The following is a 21,402-nucleotide window of genomic DNA, read 5'->3' as shown; positions in this document are numbered from 1 at the left end:
CACAGGTGCTGTCCCACCCACACTGAGGGACAGCCAGGCTCCTTCTCCCCACAGGTGCTGTCCCACCCACACTGAGGGACAGCCAGGCTCCTTCTCCCCTCGCAGGTGCCATCCCAGCCACACTGAGGGACAGCCAGGCTCCTTCTCCTCACAGGTGCTGTCCCACCCACACTGAGGGACAGCCAGGCTCCTTCTCCCCTCACAGGTGCCGTCCCACCCACACTGAGGGACAGCCAGGCTCCGTCTCCCCACAGGTGCTGTCCCAGCTCCCTCAGCACATCCCGTTCTCGCGGGCGAGGCTCCCCTCAGGGGGCAGCAAGGGGCTCTGTCCGGGGCTCTGTCCAGGGCTCTGTCCCGAGCCCCGTCTCCCTCAGCCTCACAGCCGGCATTGCTCCACACGGGACCTGCCCCTGGGGCCGCCCCATGCCAGAAAGAGCTCCCCAGCCGCCCCAGCTCATTTTTCACCCTTAGCACAGGTGTAGCCAAGCTCAGGTAACTCCCCCTCTTCTTTACCCTCACTAGCAAGAGGATTTGTGTTGGTTTTTTATGTACTGCAGCATCACTCGCACAGGCAGGTATGGCATTTCCCTCACACCAGGTATCCATGGCTGTTTGCTCGCCTGCCCCAGTTCCATGCTCCTCTGCCAACCGGCCAAGGCAGCAGTGCAGGAAGGAAGAGGTGTGGGAGGGAGCCTGGGAGCATGCAGAGCCCTCAGCCCACCGAGTGAGACCCCCAAAACCTGCAATTCCAGGACTGTAAATATCCAGGACTAGTCTGACAGAAAACCTGCAGCCAAGAAGCACTCCCCAATGCCTTCTTTAGAAGAGACACCACACAGCAAAGTAAAACGGCTGTTCAGATATGCATCTTAAATCTCTAAATTTCCTGGAAAAGTCTTCCTAGCCCTAGTTTAAAACTGGAGAAATACAGGCTGTCAATAGCTTTCCCATTTCACCACAGAGATCCTCTAGCTGACCATTCAGCTAACAGTTTTACACTTTTTTAGACCTTACCTGTTTCGTCAGTGTCCTCTTTTCTCGGGCTGGAGGAAACCTCTATACCTGTCCCCTCCCTTGCTGTAACTTAAAAAACATTTAGAAAAAAATACAGGGAGAAATATAAAGTTAGCAGAGGTTCAAGAGTACAACTTTTGTAACAACATTTTGGGACAATAAATACTAGCAAATTAGCATAAGAGTCATCAGGTATCACAAAGGCAAGTATCTACTGTAAGAAAAATATATAAATATTAAAAAAAATACATTTACCATATAGAGAAAACAGATACTGTTAATCACAGTGACTGGAAAACTCCCACAGAATTCAAAACAACTTTAATAAGTATATGAAGCATATATCTTTTAGAAATTTTAAATCTTTGTTAATAACAGAGAAATAATAATTTAGAGAATATAATTAATAATGCACTTAAAGTTGACATCCTTGTCCTTATTCTTCCTGAAAAATGCCAAGAAGATAAATATGCACAGGAAAGAGAACAAAAAAGACAGAAAGGCAATGTCAGAAGTGAAGAGGAGAAAGGAACAAGAACAGAAATGGAAGAAGATCAGTAGGAACAAATGGAAAAAGTGAAGGAGGATCTGGAAAAGGAACAACAGAAGAGCACGGAGGATATGTGGTTAGTGAAGATGATGTTTTCATTTGAGAAGGGAACATTTGAATTGGAATGATTACATAATTACTGCTATCTTTGCTTTTCTTTTGCAAGCCAGGAAAAAACATAGATAAAAACAAAGCATCTTCTAACATTTCAGAAGACTAACAACAGAGTGTGAAGAAGCAGCAAACCCCCTTCAGCACTCCCAGGCAAATTCCAAACTAGAGTATAACAACACAAACCTTTTAATCTCAAACACGTGCATAGATAAAGTTCCATCTTTTAGCAGCATATTAGATATTTCTTAAGTTTAGTATTGCATGTATGTCTACTAAATTAACTTTTAAAAAATATTTTAATCCATTTGTCATTGCTCTGTATTCTGACTTTTCAGTCTTTGTTGATAATTAAAAAAATCAGTATCAACAGTGAATCAAAGTCATTATACAAATTTAAGTTTTCAACTTATTGTACCTAGCTTACAGTGAGTTCATGAAGGTGATATTCCACACTTTCCAAACAACACTAAACCCACTACTGAGTGTTTTGCCTGACAAAAACCTCAGGACATGGTTATAAAGATCTCATAGCAATGTAGGTTATTTCTTAATGATATAAACATATTATACTAAAAAAAAAAGTCATTAAGAGCACTTTTGTTCTTTACCTGTGCTAACATGGCTTTAGGAAAAAGCCCAAACCCAGCAAATACGTGAGGCAAAGCTCTAGGAAACCGATCAGTGTCTTATACTTACAAGCTCTTATAATGATCACATTCCTAAACAGCTCATGAGATGTTCTGCTTACACAAAACAGCGCATTTGACACCATCTCACGGCTCCGCGTCCATCGGGTAATTTGTCATTGGAACGGCATTTCCCGGGAACAACAGCGACCTCCTCGGATGATCTCGAGGAGCTGCAGTCTACCTGGAAACGCCTGAACTGCAGCGCATGCCCGGCATTCCCGAGAACCCCATTAGCAGAAGCAGCGTGTTTTAATCACACGTCTGAAAAGAAAGGCTTTAAACCGTGTTTTTTCTCTTTAATTCGTGCCATGCCCTGCTTAACTTTATATCAGGAAAAGCAAATAGGCATTCAAGTCAAACTGTTGGACTGAGAACACCAAGATGACTGGAAAATACTTTGGACCACATTCAGTGAGGTGGAAGACCTTTAGTTTTATTTTCTTTAACTTCCCATTCCCAATATAAGAGAATAGTCCCTTGCTTCATGAACCTCCTTGATTTTCTTTGATGCTCCCTACTCTCAGTGTGAATCCTCCTGCAAAAATAGCCCATTTCACTGTCATTTTGTTTACATTTAAATGTCAGCCAAGGCTTTCAATTGCCTAATTTGTTGCATAGCCCGGGTTCTTGTTCTGGGTTTTGTGTCCTTGTTAAACTAATGTGCAGTCCAGTTTTTTTCTTCCAGCTCTTACTTGCTGAACTTTCCTAACTGTTCCTATATACTCCTCCATCCCTTTTCTCTAAATCTTTATTACATGTAAGCCACATACCCGTATCCCATATTCCTTATAGCCTTCTCAAAAGCATGTGTGAAAAATGCAACACAGATTTTTGCCCCCCTACAAAATAGTGTCAAGGAAAGTAGACAGTATTTTTTTATATATTTCTGAACCAACCAGACATATGCTACACAATCAGCACCTACTCTCCTTTATTCTTTTCTCCCTCCTTCACTTTGGCAATCTGCTGAGTTCCTCTGGCTAGGATGTGCTCTTCTGGAAAGAATGCTCAGCAAACCTAAGGTTGCTATAGTAATTAATAATCATTTATGTTTTAGTTCACAGAAACAGAAACTAGAGGAGTGGAGGTGCCATGAGGAGGAGGTGGCAGCAAAGTAGTCATAATTAGAAAAAACAGCACAAGAACATATTTGGCAGCAGCAGGATTACCATGGGAAGCTTCTCCAGTTCCAGAAGAAGCAACAGCTAGAGGAACATGGAGAAGCAGATGGTCTATAGAAAGACTAATGCTTACTTTAGCACCAGATAGTTCATCAGAATGGATGATTTCTGGTGAAGACTTAGCCTGTGGTCTGCCTTGAAATTCCTGTGACACTACGTCCCAAACTTGCAGTACCTAAGCTCCTCTCTCTTAAACAGATATGGTAACAACAGTCCTCTCTACCACAGTCCCTGCAGCCTGAAAAAGAAGTTCTACAGCCTAGCTACGCTGCAGGGTGCAAGATTCCTGGCAATTACAACATTCATGTTGCATCTGATAGTTTGTTTTCATTACATATCTTCTCTGAAAGCCCGACTCCCAGCATCTACAGTTTAAAAAAAAGAGTTCTAACAAATAGTTGCAGAGAAAGGCTTGAACAAAAAATCCAATTACAATTTAGAAAAAAACTCACATGTGAGACAGTATTAAATGCTTGTAATGCCAGTATTGTATTTTTTTTTTTAAATCTGTAACTGATGAAGTTATTTCCTAAATAGAAAGTATGTAAACAACCAATAGTTGTTGATTACAAAAATGAAGACAAAAAGGGGCAACGTGGTTAGAGGAACAGTACCAGCAGCTGGTTGACATGGCAATAGAAGACCTGGAATTTGAAGGAAAAAAACTGAGAAATGGCAACATATAAGGCTCAGGAGCAAATGAAGAAAGAGGAAGATGCTAGACTACCTCTAGAGGAAGCCAAAACACAAGCACAGCTTTTAAATTGAATCAGGTATGTAGCTACTAAGCAAAGAGTGAAGTTAACTTTTTTCCTCAGTTATATCAACATATCTTTACACTCAGTGCCAGCCTATACAAAAATACCCCTGTAGTAGGAGTTCCATCAGTGTAGTTAACACTGGAGAGCACCACTGGTACCTCAGGATTTAAACTGTCACTAATTCCAGCCCCAAGACACAATGCTCTTCTTTTACTATTTAGCCAGTTTTTCAGTGTTTCTCCAAATTGTACCAGCAATTGACATGCACCTGTCTTCTCTCATTATTTTAATAACATATTATGGAAAGAAGCCAAACTGGATTTCCCTGAACACCTGAAGTTACGGTTACCTTTACACAATCCATCAGAGCAGCCTCTAGAGCTTCCACAGCTTTCTACAGCACCTCAGAACACAAGAACTGGGAGGCTGTGTAGTACACATATATACACTGCAAATTGTGTAACAGCCCTTTAGGTCAATTTATGAGCCACAAAGCACTGTCAGGGATAAGAGGCCAAGCAATAACTACAGCTAAGTAGCAATTAGCACCTACCACTTGCTCTATTCTTACTGCTGTGACAGGAGGACAAGCTGGCCCACAGAAGGTATCAGCACAATCCAACAGGTTCTTCCACAGCCTATTCCAAACCTTCCTCAAAGACAACTCCTAGGGGAAGCCCAGGCTCCTGCTCAGCCTCACTGCTACAGAAGGTGCCACATACACTGTGGCAGAATCAAAGAAAGTGCCAGTGCACCAGCAACGAGCTCACCAAGTGTGTACATGTCAAGTCAATGCACTGGCTTTCTTACCCCAGAAAGAATTCTGTCTTGCATCCCCTTTATTAACACTGTTTGGAGGCATAGAACTAATCTGGAACCACCTCAGCAGTCCAAGGAGCATGACTAATGGAAGTTATCAGACCAGAACACACTCAACATGTCCTTCATCCACAAGTGTTTTCTCATGCTCACCTGTTTGAAAAGCTAGGCCTGAAACAAGTATAAAGAAGTAAATGCCTGGTGTTAGAAATGGGTCACTGCAGTGAGTTCTTTCAGGTGCACTCAAATTCAAGGATCCAGTCTGGCTCAAGAGAAACCTTTTGGTACAGGTGCTACTCACTCACATATTTATTTTTCTAGACTGCAGCACTGGTCTGTGTTGACATCCCAACAACAGGAAGTAAAAGCATGCATGTTTGATCAGCCAGAAGAAATTAATCCAGACAGACCTCTTGAGGTGCCAGATAGATTCTTTGGTCCATTTTGTGTTAAGACATAAAACAATGAAATCACCAGGTTACAAAAAGGTATGAAGACTTCAGTGCTGACTTCAGGAGGAATCCTCCAAAACAGATGCAATAAAGTCACAATAAGCATGCTACTGTATGAAGCAGCTAGATTTCAGATGCAGCAATAAAAAAACTATAGAGAAACTGTACCAAGGTAAGTTCTTATGTTCCTTATTAATCAGGTTATTAGTTTGTTGTTTTTTTTTTTTTTTTTGCTTCTCTGATATTTTCGGTAGATTCAATTAATATTGCAGTTCCTGTGGAGAAGATTAATCACTTTTTGCAGTCTCTAAACTGGAGCTGAACTTCATTAGCCCGTTAAGTACTGGTTCTAAAAGCAAACCAAAACCAGTCTAAACATACAGCACAATTCCTACTGGACTCTGTAAAGTGCTTCAGAAGCTGATTTTCTCATTTAGAAAATTTACCTCAACAGCAATAATTCAAGCTTGCTCACAGGAGATGCACAGCACAGGTCAACACAAATATTTTAATACTGTATTTTAAAATAATTTCCATTTAAATTATGAAAAGCTAAAAACTAGTAAACAACTGTAGCATTTCTAAAACAATGTATGGCTAGTCAAAATTCATGGCAGAATTTATGTTTTAGCATTATCTAACATTAACTCAAGTCTAAATCCTGCCAACATTTATACATTTAAGTTAAAAACACCCTAATTTTATCAAGTTGGTGATCATGCAGACATGTTTATACTTAAGAGAATACACAAATCCTCTAGGCACAGCAGCTTTGAGAAAATCTGTCAAGAGTGATGGTTTTGCAAAGTGCTTTTCAATAAAGCTTTTATACATCACCATAGTGAATATCAAATAAATTGTCACAATTCAAAATAAAGTATTAGCTTCCACCTTCTATTCCATTAACTGACTCACTGAAGATGGTTTTATTCTCCCAATACTTTTTTAAGCAGTTAAACCAAACCATTTTCTAATATACAAGGAAAAATTACAAGAGAGCTTTTCTGGTTTTCTCCAACATACCAAATCCAGCTTTATTTCCAGTTACAGCCTTTGAAAGTGTAAGTGCTTTAAAACTTCCACTCTAGACCATGTTTTTAGAAAAAAATTCTTTGAAAGGGACTAGCTCTTTCAAAATGAAAAAAAAAAAAAAAAAGGAAAAAAAAAGTCTAGGTTATTGACTTCAAAACTCAGGTTGGTTTTACTTCAAAATTCAGATTTTATTTCAACCTGTAATTCCCAAGAATTAACTTATTTAAAAAGGGTACTAGTGGATCTGTACCACATGTATTTTCTCAATTTGTACAGAGCTCTCAATATTAATCCTTAAGGCAGGGGACAGTTTTCCCCTCATTACTGTTCGATCAAGCTCTATCAGCAAAGACATAACTTTGGACCAGCAGCTCTGTTGAGGCTCTTTGAGGCTTCACAACCAGTCTGAGAAAGAGGTCAAATCAGTCTGTCACTGGTTCCACATCCACTCTATAGAGAGATGTATTTTAGGACAAGGTTACAGAACAAAAAGCAATCTATGCCTTGAGCTTTATCCTACTGAAGCTGCATTTTGCAGAAAACCCTCCTCCACAGTCTCAAGAGAACCAAATGCAGTGCTTCAGCTAGAAAGCTGATATAAATGAACATATAAAAACAGATTTGGAAGAGGAAAGTGAACAGCTAGAAGCAAAGATAGTCAGGGCAGCCACTAGAGTACTAGCATCAAACCCCAGGGATGTGGATTCAGTTCTCAGCTCTGCTTTCAGCTTCCACAGTGACCCCACTGTAGCTGCACCTCAGTTCCTAGTTTGCAGAAGAGATAATAGGAACTTCCCTACAAAAAAGAGCTTTATACAAATTTTAATTTAAAAGATGATCTGGTAATAGTTACAAAGTTGTTTTATTTCTTGTATTCTAAAGCAAAAATATTTGGTATTTTAAAAAAGTAATTGGAGGCAAATGCAGAGAAGCTGTGTTCCTCTACAACATCATAGCAATTCCTCTTTCCTTAAGAACTTAATTACATAAAATACTTTAAGAAAACCCCATATTCTGACATTTTGTAAACAAAAATTTTAATCTTTAAAAAACTGCTTAGTGCAATTATGCATACAAAAGTATTACTAAATCAGGAACAGGACAACCACAAGCATGAAAGAAAATGCACGTCTAACTTTACAGCAAATGGCATTAAAAAAAAGTACTTAAAACCTGCTATTTTTTTCAAGTATGCCAGCATGTGTCTTTAATTGAAGCTGGCATTTATACAGAACTTGATTTACCAAACAAGTCCTATTCCTCTGCAAAAGAGGTGAAACAGGGAGAATAGTGAAATCTTCTCTCCACACTCTCTGCCCATAATCTCCCACCTCAGTTTTCATATCCAGTAACAAGTTCTCAAACTGACCATTTATCACCTGCAGGTAAGCTGGAACATGTAGACCCTGATAATGATGCCCAGTGAACTATCATGACACTCCCGTGTCATCCATCAGAGATTATTTAATGGTACTATATAATATGAAATTTAGACATTAAAAGCCATCTTTATTTACTTCTAAGTTGCATTTTCAGTTTAAATTCTGTGCATGAAGTGAAGATTTATGTAACTGTATGTGAATAGTCTCTTCCAAGAAAAGAAATAGCTAGTAGTCTAAGAGTTGCCTGCAAAACAAGCAGATCAAGTATTTTATGAGGGTAAGTAGGAAAAAAATAATTTTTTTATGAGGTATATTTACAGAGCACAATTTTTTTCTGGCTTCAACTTATAGTAACTGGAAAAGCATACCCTAATTATAACTTCTAATGGTTTTGCTCACTTCCAAACATTTGAAAAGAAAATGCAAGTTGTTTATAAAATTGGTTTTCTTGTTTATTTTAAATGAAGCTGGTACAGACAATGTCCATTCAAAACCCACGTCCCAGGCCAATAGGTACAAACAAGCGTGTCAAAGTAACACCAGTTGGCTGCTGTGAACATTCTTGCATGGATACCTGCGCGTACTAATTGCTATATGAGGTTAAAATGCTTCTGGGCTCTTCTGGTAATATTTAAAAATCATTAGGGTTTTCAATTTCACATCTTCAGCAAAGCCATCTCTGGAGCAAGGAACAGATGACAACAGTTCTAGCTTTTCCATTGGCAACTCGGCAATCTTCTTCATTGGGCCATCAGCATAATTTAAGCAAAATAGCTCCAAGTTATGGATACACAACTTCTCCACAGTTTAGTTCTCTGAAAAACTTCATCTCGCACTGAAAGTTATAGTCCAGGAGTGAGACAGTCACACATCAAAACTTCAGGGCAGATATGGAAGTCATTAAGAACACTCGCCCACCTGGCAGATCTTACAGCCTTCGTGCCTGAAATGCACGAACCCAGCGAACATACAAATGCATGTGAGTACATGTATTCCTAAAGGGGGGGCAGAAGGGAAGAGGGGAGCAAGGTTGCAGCTGGATCACAGAAGTTCAGCACAATGAAAACAGAAACAATAGTGTATAATGAGCACGAGAATTCAAAATACCAGACGCTCGAAAGTAAACTCCCAGAGATGGGGTGCCAGTTTCAGTGTTGAACACCACATTACAAAAGAACTATTATTTAAAAATAAAAAAGGATTAAGGGGGAAGAAAATAAGAAGAATCTAAACTGTTGAGTGACCCCCCGTCTGTTCCTGATAAACTTCAATCACATCTTCCTCCTCCATCCCGAGCTGTGAGAACAGAGGAAAAAACAGCAAATAATTGCTATTAATAATTTATTAATAATTGTGTAGATCTGGTGTGATGAAATCAGAGTAGGTTTATCAAAAGGGTGAAGAAAATTTCAGTCTCCATCTCACTAGACAATATCCACAATTTTTAGCCATTTTTCTTCAGATTTAGGTATTTGAATCAACCCACTTGTGGAGCAGTTCACATCAGCCTGGAAGTTGCTGGCTTTACCCTTCTATAAACCCCTTGTTTAGGGGGAACAACCTCCTAGTGAATGCACCAGCTGTAGTGCCATATGAATTACATCTACTATAGTACACTACTAGCTCACAGTGCAGCTTAACACCTACACCTTGCAACTCAAATCCTGTTTACAACTATTCTCTCAGGGAGATCAACTTGTTCAATTTCACAGTCAACAAGTTTGTTTGATATTTCCAGGTCATTATTATGAATTTCTTCCTGCTTTTTCAAAACAATTGGTGGAAGTCACTGGACAGAAGTAACTGATTTCTGTTTATTTACACTTTGATCTACTAAATGTGAACTAAATACATATTTATTCAAAAATCACACTGAAGCTTAAGCTCAACAATGGGAAGCTTCCCTTCATGTTTTTCCCCCCTCTAGTAAGCAGTGACTACACCCTCCTTTCTGAGGCATTACACATGGAGGTCCAAGCAGGCTCTTTCCAAGCTGCCTGTCTACCTTACTAAAAGATGCTAGTTAAAGAAATGCAGTCAAACTATATTTCTCGGAAGAAACTCACCTCCTTGGGGGTATGATTATCAGTAATTCTCTGACCCTCGAAGAGAAACCTGAGTGAATTCATTGGAACACCCTAAGAAAAGAAACATACGTATAAGAAAAAAACCCAACTTACTGAATACTGTATGGGTTTACAAGAAAAAACATTTTAAATAAAAACAACAGATGAAAGTATAAGAGTGTTAGTTCCTGTTACACAGGGAGCTCAGATATTCTGTTACATTCAAGTACACTACCAAGAAATGACTCAAAAAGTGACAAAATGCATGTTTGTTCCACAGTCTCACTGGAGTTGTAGCTCAACAACTTGGAATTTTCCTTAGCTTTTTTAACTTGTCTGTATTTATGAATTAAGTACTGACTATACCCTCTCTTCCAAGATATATTTACACAAGTATTTTTCTGAACAGTGTATCACCCTTATTTAAGGATCCTAAGACAACAGGAGGAATGTGATGTTTACTTCATTAACTCCTACCCTTGCTTTCCTCATCTTCTATGGCTACAGGAAGGAATCACAACCTTTACCATTATCAATTCTGCAAATGCTCAATACTGGGAACAAGAAAGAGCAGAATTGAGGGGAAGAAAAATGAACAGCATTCAAACAAGGTGAAACAAACATCCCAAAGGTAAACAGAGTTAAGTTAAAGTAAGTCTGTTGCACAATGTGCCCGTGTTCTGGCAGAACATCGTACTTCACATCAATAGATAAGGCAAACACCTCATCTTTTCCTCCTCTTGCAAGTTATGAGCAAAACAAACTCACGTGGAGTATGACACAATTTTATCACTTAGCTCTCAAATACTGCATGCAAATAACTAGGCAGAAAATTTTCTCAGGTAAGGACAGGATCTTCATACTGTTTCAACAATCCCTCTGGCCAATGTGGAAGAAATGTTTGTCATCCTTTTACCAGAGAAAGGCTAATTGACACCAAAAACTGCACTGACTGCTGCAAAGGAAATTATAGACCCTCCAGAATTCAGCTCAGAAGATACAGATGTACTCAAACAATTATGTCTTTCTTTAAGAAAGAATTCCACACATGTATCTTCATCAGTCAGTAAGTATGCCACATTAATTATTTCCAATATGATTTTTTTAAATTTTCAGGTTTTTAAAATGAATCATAACTTTAACCATTTGGATTTGGCTACAAATATATCTGGTGTTTGATCTTTTCTTTCCTCCTAATACAGAAAGACAGCAAAAACCCTCCACATTTTGTGAAAGAACACTTCAATGACAAGTTCAACTTGTCTCAAAGTATTAGGAAAAAGCCCCCAAAGTATTATTACTTATGATTATATCTCCTGAAGTGAACTCCAACACACTTAACCAAGAAAAGGCCATACAAGGCATCTATCCCCAAAGCTGAGGGCAAACTAGGCCAGGGCTTCTGGAAATAGCAGCTGTGAATCCACTATATCTGCCACAGAATCAGGAAGTGAAGACATATTTTTGTTCTGTAACAATTGTTACTATTTACGTATACACACAATTAACACTGCAGATTTCTTCAACTTAGGGTATAACTTCACAATTGTCTTGCATAGGAATACTTTTACTTGTCTAAAGAAATGAGGAGATACATTATGTTTGTACCATCAGATACCTCAAGCCTTTATTTGAAAGCACAGTAAGAAAAGTGGTTTGGGTTTTTATTTTCTTTTTAAAGAATATCATTATTTCACAAACCTGTCTTTGACAGTATGATTCTTTGAGTTTCTTGAGGTGTGTTGTCATTTTCACCTTGAAGTGAATTTCACTGCTGTCCTAAGGACAGAAAAGAAAAAAATTTACTCTCCTTGTAGTAACTGCTAACTTTATCTATTTTAATTTTAAACATTTAATTAAGAAAAAACTTATCTAAAACTTACATGAAACATGGAATGTGATTTAACTATCACCATACATCCCTTGGTGCATCATAACGTGAACCTCCAGGATGACTTATCAGCCACTAAATTCACTATGTACTTCCACAGGAAGCTCTTTTAAAAAAAGCAGATGGCATCATATAGCCTTAGGCTCAACATGGAGGTTTTGGATTTGAAATTACTAAAACCCATACATGGTTCAGTCTGTGCTGACATCTTTACCCAGATGATATACTTATGAAATACAAACATACATATGCAGGGATTTCTGTTCTAAGATTCTAAAGAGACAAGTTAAAGCTTGCACTTCAAAATATATACGAAACCTCGTTCAATTAAATGTAATTATCTAGAAGTTAGGATACAGGCAGACTTGGCAACACAAATCTAACCTAAGGAGAAATCTCAGGTCTTATTATTCTGTAGTCCTTCCCACTAGCCATAAGATGCAAGTAGCTGCCATTGTCAAAATGGCTACAGATAAGATGGATTGCAGGAGGTTCTGTGCAAAAGGCATGTGGGCCACTTCCAGCTTTTCAATGTGTTCTCATAACTGCTGATTAGGCCAGCAAGAGGTAAGGTAGTTTCTGTTAGTCCTACCTGAAAGTCATCTATCTCCACCCAACTGCAGCAAACAATACAACTCCAACAACCAATTCTAGCTGTCATCTGAAGTAGAGGTTCTTTGCACAGAAGATTCCAACACAGCCGGAATACAGACTTCTAATCCACCATTCATCTGGTTGCTACATCTACTAACAGGGCAGCCAACAATCCTTTTTCTATCCCTGAAAAGTAAAGCTGACCTCATGCCTAGGGTACTGCACAAACTTTGAGGACCTGAATTTATCAAGTTTGCTGCCTTATTTCATTCATACCCTTGGATAAATTAATCCCTCAATGCATCAAAAAAAAGCATATCAGAGTATACTAATACACATTTCTGGCAGCTGGAAGTAGTTTATGACAAGGGAGGATCTGCACTGAAGAACTGAAAGTATCAACTTACATTCGGTCATTTCTACCATACAAGAAGTCACACCTCCATCAAATGTCAACAAGCAATTATGTAAAAAACTCACCTGCCCAATGACTTTGAGTTTAATGTACTCCCCTTCTTTCTTATCTCCTAAGTCCTCAGCTGAAGGTTTTGCTTCCTGCAAGAAAAACAAATAAAACCTGATCAGTTAAACACTTCATTATTTTCACCGGACAGTATGGCAGGTGTCACCCCTTTATTGCATAAAATCAGACTACTCAAGGTGTCTTCTTTCTGTGTGTGTGTGTGTGCACAAAAATAACAGCAACACAGTATTATGAATGGTTGTCTGTCTATCTGTGAGAAGGTTAATGAGAGAAAAGTAACACCATAAAGAACATAAGAAATGAGAGAAGAACCATTTGGAAATAGATGACATACAAAAATAAGAAGTATAATTTTATACCTCTAACTCCTAGACAACAAACAAACAGCAAAAAACCCACAAGAAGCTCACTAAGAGGCTCAGATATTTGACAGAAAAAAGGAACACTGTGAGGAGAGTAAACAGAAAGTATTTGTGACATCCCATTGACTTAAAGAGAGTGAACCATGCAAACATTTTACAAACCACTGCATCCAAGGTAGCCCTTATTTTCAAAAGGCTGGTCAGCTAACTTTTCTCTGACAACAAAAGAGTTTTCTTCTAACACATTTGTTTTAAGACCACAATACTTCAAAGTTTAAAAAGGTGCAGTTCCAAGCACTATAGTGTTTTGATATCTTTCCAGGGTAAGAATTAACTGTACAGACAAGTTTTGATTCAACAGCTTGAGCGCTAAAGCTCATCAAAAGGGTTTAAGTGTTATACACTCCTAGACATTAATTAAGGACATCAGAGTTTTCATGTTACCAGTTGATAGATGAAACAAGTGAGAAATCAGGCACGATTAACCCCATTCCTTGCCTGTCACTACATATCCTGCATCAGGCACTGCAGGACAAAGAGATTTTACACAGAGATCTGGTCTAGATGGTGCTCACTGAAGAATTGTTCCCAAGTTAGCCATAACCACAGGTACCCTGCTGATCATGTTTGAAACCATCCTTTTATATTTTACTTCTTAACACTGTAGACAAAAATAAACAAAATATGCATGGGTGCCTACCATAGGCTCCCACCCAAAAGGGACTTTTTGCTAAATGTATAGAAATATCCCCTGTATGGTTGGACTTGAAATTTAGGATTGAGTGCCAAAAACATACAAAATACTAACCTTCCCTATTAAGTCCATCCAGATAGGTCTCTATCTCCAGATTAAAACATTGTAAAATTTTTTCCCCCTGCTCCCTAAAGAAGTTAAACATACACAACTTCTTTGAACATTAAAAGATCAGGGAAGGTCACAAGGCAAGTCAGCAAACACCCTTCCCATCTGCACCAGTCTCAATCTGGAGTAAAGAAAGAGAGGAAGTATTCTTTCTATCAGTTTGACTCATTGTCTAAACCCAGATCAATTCAATTTCTACAATGAAAAGAAGTATGAGCCAGAGATTCCACCTGGTTTGAATACCTTTTATTTTTTAATACCCATCCAGGCACAACCTAAACTGCAGGGATTGATTCATCACCCTTCAAGCTCAAATCCAAAACCTCAACCCAGGCTTTTATGCAACCTGACATACACAGGACTTCAAGCAAGTCACTTTAGAAGCATGAAAGGAGTTCATCACAGGTAACACAGACAGATCACCTGTGTTCCCCACCAAAGTTTCCCCTAACACATTTGGACTCTAAGCTTCTGGGACTAGTTGCAGGAATAGAAACACACTGGTATTCACTCCTGACCAGAAAGAAAAACAAGAAACTGCAACTTGTTCTGATAACTTGCACAAACAGCTGTTTTAATGTCTTTATGCAGCATTACTAACTTCTAGGAATCAGAGCAAGATTCAGATCTCAACTGATCTGCTCTGTAGCTTCAAAACTAGCTGCTATTTCACTATTACTGAAAGAATTTGTAAGAACACTGTCCCTTTACATGACATTTCAGGTCAGTCACTGTCTAAATTTACTTTACAAACTGCATGACAGCATCTTATCCCAGCAATAGAGGTATTTGTAGTAGTTATATAGTTCTGTACATTGTAACAAATCTACCTACTCAGGCTTCCAAACCAAATCATCCTGTAAAAGGTATTACTAATGATCACTGCTACTATGACAGTGCCTCTGGCCAATATGAGTGATCAAACTATGATTCATATTTGACTCCTGCCCTCAAGGAAAGAGTGCTCTAGTATTAAAAACAAATAGGGAAAGTGCCCAAGAGTAGAATAAGCAGAGGGAATTGGAGTCTTCAAATCATAAAGATGCTTGTTTAAAGCCCCACAACCTCTCATTCACAAAATAAAGAGGAAAAAAAGCTGTAGTTTCAGGAGAAGAAAAATAATATAAAATCAAATAATAGAAGTGCCAATAATCAAAGCTTAATTTAGGAGCAAAATACTTTACACCAGGATACAAGACCCAGCAAGTCTGAAAATGCTCTCTGCATTTTGTCAGTGAACTATACTGCCATTCAACGCCAGATGGTTAAGGCAACACAAAATTACTTAGAAATAAAGAAACTAAGGAGATTCCAAAGTTGTTACAACTACTAGCATCCATTAACAAAATCCTGGATCAGCAACTAGCAAGGAAGCCTCCAGACTTCTTGCCCTGTGAAAAGAATGGTGCTTTAAAGTACCTCATGAAACAGGACATAAAAAACACCACCATACAAAAGAACAGAAATACCACAGCACTCCAATTTCTAACTTTTCATTAGATGCCTAAGGTTTTAAAGGCTTCATTGCAGTTTTCCTAAAGAGCACAATGTAAGACTCTGTGCACTGTCTCACACTTATATACGGACCCTAAAAAGCACACGAAGTTTCTTGGATGAAACACACTGGTACTGCTATTGCAACTAACAAAAACTAAACATACACAAAACAAACTTGCAATATATTGCAAGTTTCCTCCTCCAATTTTCAGAAGGGATAAAACTTCAATGTCTAACCTTAAAAAAACAAACTATACTCAGCATTTTAAAGGAAAATTGTCAAAACCAAAAGAGGAATAGATGTAGAACACGCTTCATAACAAAGCAAATAAATGCTTACATTTTTTAAGGGAGTGAAAAACATACACACAAACTACAGCATTCTTTATTAACAGATTACATTAATAGATAACATTTAGATTAAAATAATGCAAAAACAGCCTAACACACTTGAAGGGAGGGGGAAACAATTTGTGTTTTGTTTCATTTTTGCTTAGATCCCACCAAGCAACCATGAGGTTTTTTTTAAGTCTGCCCTTCTTTCAAGTATTTTTATTTACCATAAAAGTCAATTTCCCACTGAAAATAAAGTAACCCTTCTTTTATGGGTGATAAATGACACCCCTCTTAACTTAATTCCAGGGCCAAAAAGAACAATACTCTAAGCAATTCACAATTTTAGGTAATCAAGTTATTCTTGTAAGATTGATAAACAGAGGAATGAGATTTACAGTGCTGCATAACCTTACATTATTCTTCTACTTAAGCATCTGTTTAGCTCTTGTTGCACAGTGCTCCAGAAATGAATGACACAACGTCTAACAGTGTTTTGCTTATCTATTAAAAATAAACAGCAGGCTCCTTATTCACAGACCTTTAAGATACATAGCCACAACAGGTTATCACATACATGGAATTTTACATACTTCAAGCAATCTCAAAGACAAAATACGCATGTATTTTAGCAGAACTTGCCTGGGGAAGGATTTGCCTAAGTAATGAAAGCTGCTATTTGCTAAAACATACCTTGGTTCCGATATGCAGACAACTAGAGAGCAGGTCACGTGAACATCTGTCTATAAAATCTAGTTCAGAAATTGTTGGTGAGTTTGTTTGTTTTTTTTTTTAAATGCAGTCACTTTCACGTATTTTGCTACAGGGGCGATGTGTCCTAGGAGGCAGCAATCGCTGTGCTCCCAGCTGCCCCTCTCCCAGGCACAGGCACAGAGAGGCAGCAGCACCATTGTCAGCCGCATTGTGCTGGGAAGTCGGGGGCGGGGAGGAAGACCACCAGCGCACACAGCGCTGGCTTCTTTTCACGGCTCCTACTGCACCAAGGCTACTCCCCAAAGCAGACACGGTATGCACTAAGCTGAGCCTTGTCTCTGGGGACTTTTAATTTCCTGGCTGGCACCAGTACTATTCTTGACTTCACAGCACTACAAGAAACACATGTAGGTACTGACATTATCACGATAGCTACACTTTGGGAAAAATCAAAGATAGAAAACAGTGCCCTATGACGACAATATAAAAAAAATAAAGCAAAACGGAACACAAATTGAAACCGGAACGCCGTTTTAACTTTCCACTAGCAGGACATATAGCCTAAAGCAATAGTTGTAGGCAAAGCACTGTATACATGCCAGGCCGAGCAACCCAGGAACTTGCGGTACAAGCAACTATTCAACTCCCCGGCTCAGAAAACAGAAATGATGTGGGCATAACGAGAATATTATTTGGAGCGAAGGCAGGACAGAGCCTTCATAAAGGACGGGGTGTTTAATACAAGCAAGCAACGCTCAGCTGAGAAACGAGGGGGAGAAAAACAGGCTTTCACATTCCTCGGGCGAACGGAGTACCTGGCAAGCCTAGCCTAACCCTCACAAAGCCCGCTCCGGGGGAAAACCATCCTACCACACACCCGGGAAACGAAAAACGAAAGGAAACAACAGTTGTGCAACACAGCTTATCCCTCGCCGCATTCCCGGGTTTCCAGGGCCGGGGCTGTCCCGGCGGCGATTCGCTTCGTCCGGACACCGCCCCGGCCCCCGTGTATCCCTGCCTGGAGCCCGACCGCGCTCCTCGCGAAACACCCCGAGGAAAGAAGAGAAAAGGATTAAAATGCACGCGGAGAGGGGCCCGAATCGGCCGAGGTCGGAGATCGGCATCCATCCATACACACACACACACTCCTCTCGGAGAACGTTCCCCCCGGCGCCCTCCGGGCGACCGCGACTCTGCCCGCCCCGGGCAGGGCTGCCCCGCGGCGGCGGAGAGTGCGGGCGGGGGGCGGCAGCTCCTCCCGAGCCCCCGGGGCCGCCGCGCCGTTCCCCCGCGGCCGGGACAGCTGCCCGTACCTGGTCAGACATGATTCGGCCCCGTGTCGTGCGGCAGGCTCGGCTGGGCCGCTGCAAGCGCTCCGCTCCTTTCTCTGCCCGCAGCGCAAACACAGGGCCGCGGCACGGGCGGGATTTCCGGTGCGCCTGAGCTCATTTCCCTCCCGGGCCCCGCCTGCGGCCCCGCCCGGCCCTCGCGCGGCACCGGCTCCCGCCGAGGCCGCGGGGGAGGCGAGAGTCGCCGTCGAAAGAAGCGACCAACGTTAAGGGCAGCCCTGGCGACCGGAGCCAGGGTTGCCACAGCTACGGTGACGGGCCTGGAGCATCTCTCTTCATGAGGAGAGACTGCGGAAGCTGGGCCTGTTCAGTCTGGAGGAGATTGTGAGGGGATCTCACGAATGCACAGAAATACCTCCAAGGCGGGTGCCAAGGGGATGGTCCCAGACGCTTCTCAGTGGTGCTCAATGACAGAACGAACAGTAATGGCCATAAACTAAAAGATAATGAGTTCCACCTCACCTTGAGAAAGCGCTTTCTCAGGTTGAGGGTGGCAGAGCACTGGAACAGGCTGCCCAGGGAAGTCATGGAGTCTGCCTCTCTGGAGATATTCAAACCCCTCCTGGTCATGTTCCCGTGTCACCTGCTGCAGGTGACCCTGCGTGGCAGGGCTTGGACTCGATGCTCTCCAGAGATCCCTTCCAATCCTGACAATTATGTGAAGTCACATAACCCTTCCCACAATAGTAGATCTTGGAGCAAAAATCACTTTCATACTGCCTACCTCTAATATCTTGCTGAGGTTGTTATTAAGACAATATGCCATAGCAAAACTCACTTTTGTTTAGAGACAGTGTTTTTTTTGCAACCATGCAAGCAATGGGATCTGCATGTATTAAGCAAATCTGCAGCCAGGCTTGCATTTGAATAAATTTGCAAAGATGTATCATTAGAACAGGTGCCCTGCTTTACATTGGCACAGCATCGCTATTCAGAAGTCTGCACAAGAAATAACATCTACCTAAAAGATTACATTTAGGCTGCAAGCTGTTTGGACTATAGCATGGAGTCCTAACATCCCCTCTACAACTGCTCAGGCAACTCCTGCATGGCATCACTACTGGCATATGCTTAGATCTAAGTGACCACCAGCAAGTAGAAAAAAAACTCCACACATGAGAACCATGAAATAGCATGAATGTAAAATTAATGAATCAACAGAAACTAGCTCAATTGAAAAAATGAGATTATTACCCTTATGCTACTAAACAGAGTTTCAACTTTACCATCTACCTTTGGGAAAGTGCAGAGTACATTCATTAGCTCTGAGCAAGAGGCATTCATTAACATAAACAGGCCAATGCTCTGTGTGCCATATTCCCTTGTAATAACACCAAACACCAAAGCAGCTGATCTCTGTGCCTGCATTTCTGCTTATCAGTGAATGCCAAGCTACAAACAGAGCTACACCAAGAGGTGCACTTTTGCCAGCCAGCAGAACAATCAGTATCTAGACTCATGGGAATTAGTTCTAATCACAACTGTTAAAACAAGTCAGAATTAACAAGGGAGGGAAAAATAAATAAAGAGAACCAAAACAAATGCTATACAGAGCTAGAGAATGAAGATGATCTTTCTTAGACAAGGCCAAGCAGAAAAGCCAAATATGTTCATGCTATGCCAAGCTCACAGTAAGAGCTCATTATGAGCTTAATAATACACACAAAGCACCAAAATAAGCCATGCAAGGGCTCCACAACAACGCACAATACTAGCAAAATGGAAAATGACAAATATTCTATCCTGAACATTACTGCTTTTTATAAATTTTAAATGGGTTTTTAAAAACAGAGCCTTACTGTGCTAAGGCCAAAGTCTCAGACTCTGGCACAAACCCAATTTTTTCAAGTAATCCCATAATAAAAGCTAACACTCATATGAGTTAGAGTGCAGTTATCTATCCACATGCATAGCCATAAAGATACAGGGTTAGAATGTGCTTATCAGCACACACACTAACAGTAGCACCACCTTTCACCACCCTTCTTATTCCATCAATTGTGGATGCACCAGCTCTCCAAGACACAAGCTAGTTTTATACAGGATCTTCAAAGTTAATCTCCACTAAGACTGTGAAAACTGTGGATGCACAGCAGTAAAGCTCTCACTTTTCTTTTTCAATGGCTCAAATTCAACATAGAATTCACTTAAAGAGAAAGTAACAAAAGCTGTTTAAAAAATACCAAATATACTTACACAAGCTTCTTCCCACAAAACCCAAAGCCAGCCTTGCATTTGCACGCACTGCCCATAGTACTTGCCCTAACAACCTCACTGAATTCTCAGGTGTTTTATAATGTCTCTTATTTTCCTACCTGCACTTAACCTCAGTCACCTGATGCCAATAAAGTTCACCTCTGTTGACTGATTTCTCCAAAGCTACTGTATAGGAGCCAATAGCTGCAAGAGGTTTTCTCAAAGCTATTGGCCCACACATACATAGAGTCTGTGCAAAGCTTCAGTCCATCAGAAACAGATTTCTTTAAAAAGGAGACTTTAACCTATAAACAATTTGTAATCTCATAATACCAATTTGCTTGCCTGATAGCAGTTAGTGCTAGCCAACAGGATGAATGTAGTATTCTAGGGCAACCAGCTAAGTTAACAGTAGCTCTTACATAATAAGAGTACTCTGCCAGCAGGGCCAGAAATAGTACTTTAAAACTAGGTAGAACCTGGAAATTCTCTACCTCCTTGAACCTAATTTCTTTGGCAATATTACTGGTTGTGGGATTTTAAGAAAATTGGTTATGTGATGTAAAGTACCAAAGTCTTTCCTTTGAATAAAAAAATCTTCAGAAATATTAAAGTCCACAGATTTCTCTCACTGTGGACTTTCCAGCGTACTCCTGGAAACAAAGGCATGCTGACTCATACAGATGGTTGCATAAAACGCAGCAATGACTGTCTGATATAAATCAAAAGCGTTTCTTGGAGCCTCTCTACCTGCGGGCAGGAAAATCTCTGCCTGTTTTCAGTACAGCTAACCCTGCGTATGAAATAAGCGGGGATTTCTAAGGGCAAGGAGCGGCGCTTTCCGCCCGCCTCCCACCGGCACGCAGCTGCTCGGCTCCCCAGCAGGGCCGCGGCACAGAAGGTCAGCCAGGCGCCGCGCTGTGCACGCCCGGGCTGTGCCAAGGACAAAGCACGAGGTGGCACCAGAGTAGGAGGAGGCTCAAGTGGCCGCCCCAGCGCCCCGGGCCGTGCCTTCCCGCAGACGGAGCTGCCCGTGCCCCGGGGAGAGCCGAGCAGCGCG

At 40.6% G+C, this 21,402-nt stretch overlaps 1 protein-coding gene across 2 annotated transcripts; it reads right to left on the bottom strand.

Annotated features, from left to right (window-relative positions):
* Window positions 1-8,433: 8,433 nt before the first annotated feature.
* On the bottom strand, window positions 8,434-21,268 carry SUMO1 (small ubiquitin like modifier 1). 2 transcript variants are annotated; one of them, XM_085585252.1, is made up of 5 exons: window positions 20,343-21,268; window positions 13,026-13,100; window positions 11,762-11,839; window positions 10,061-10,132; window positions 8,434-9,290 (listed from the first exon to the last, which is right to left on the bottom strand). In XM_085585252.1, the coding sequence occupies exons 1-5, from the start codon at window positions 20,379-20,381 to the stop codon at window positions 9,222-9,224; spliced, it is 333 nt and encodes a 110-aa protein (XP_085441378.1). In that variant the 5' UTR covers window positions 20,382-21,268; the 3' UTR covers window positions 8,434-9,221. The 2 variants fall into 2 exon arrangements, with proteins under 2 accessions (XP_085441378.1, XP_021411055.1); XM_021555380.3 differs by lacking the exon at window positions 20,343-21,268 and adding an exon at window positions 18,111-18,201.
* Between the last annotated feature and the right edge of the window lie 134 nt (window positions 21,269-21,402).

Source organism: Lonchura striata, chromosome 7 (assembly GCF_050655825.1).
Source record: "Lonchura striata isolate lonStrDom1 chromosome 7, ASM5065582v1, whole genome shotgun sequence".
NCBI classification, from domain to species: Eukaryota; Metazoa; Chordata; class Aves; order Passeriformes; family Estrildidae; genus Lonchura; species Lonchura striata.
Note: the sequence above shows the minus strand (reverse complement) of the source record. Positions and strands in the feature narration are given on the sequence as shown.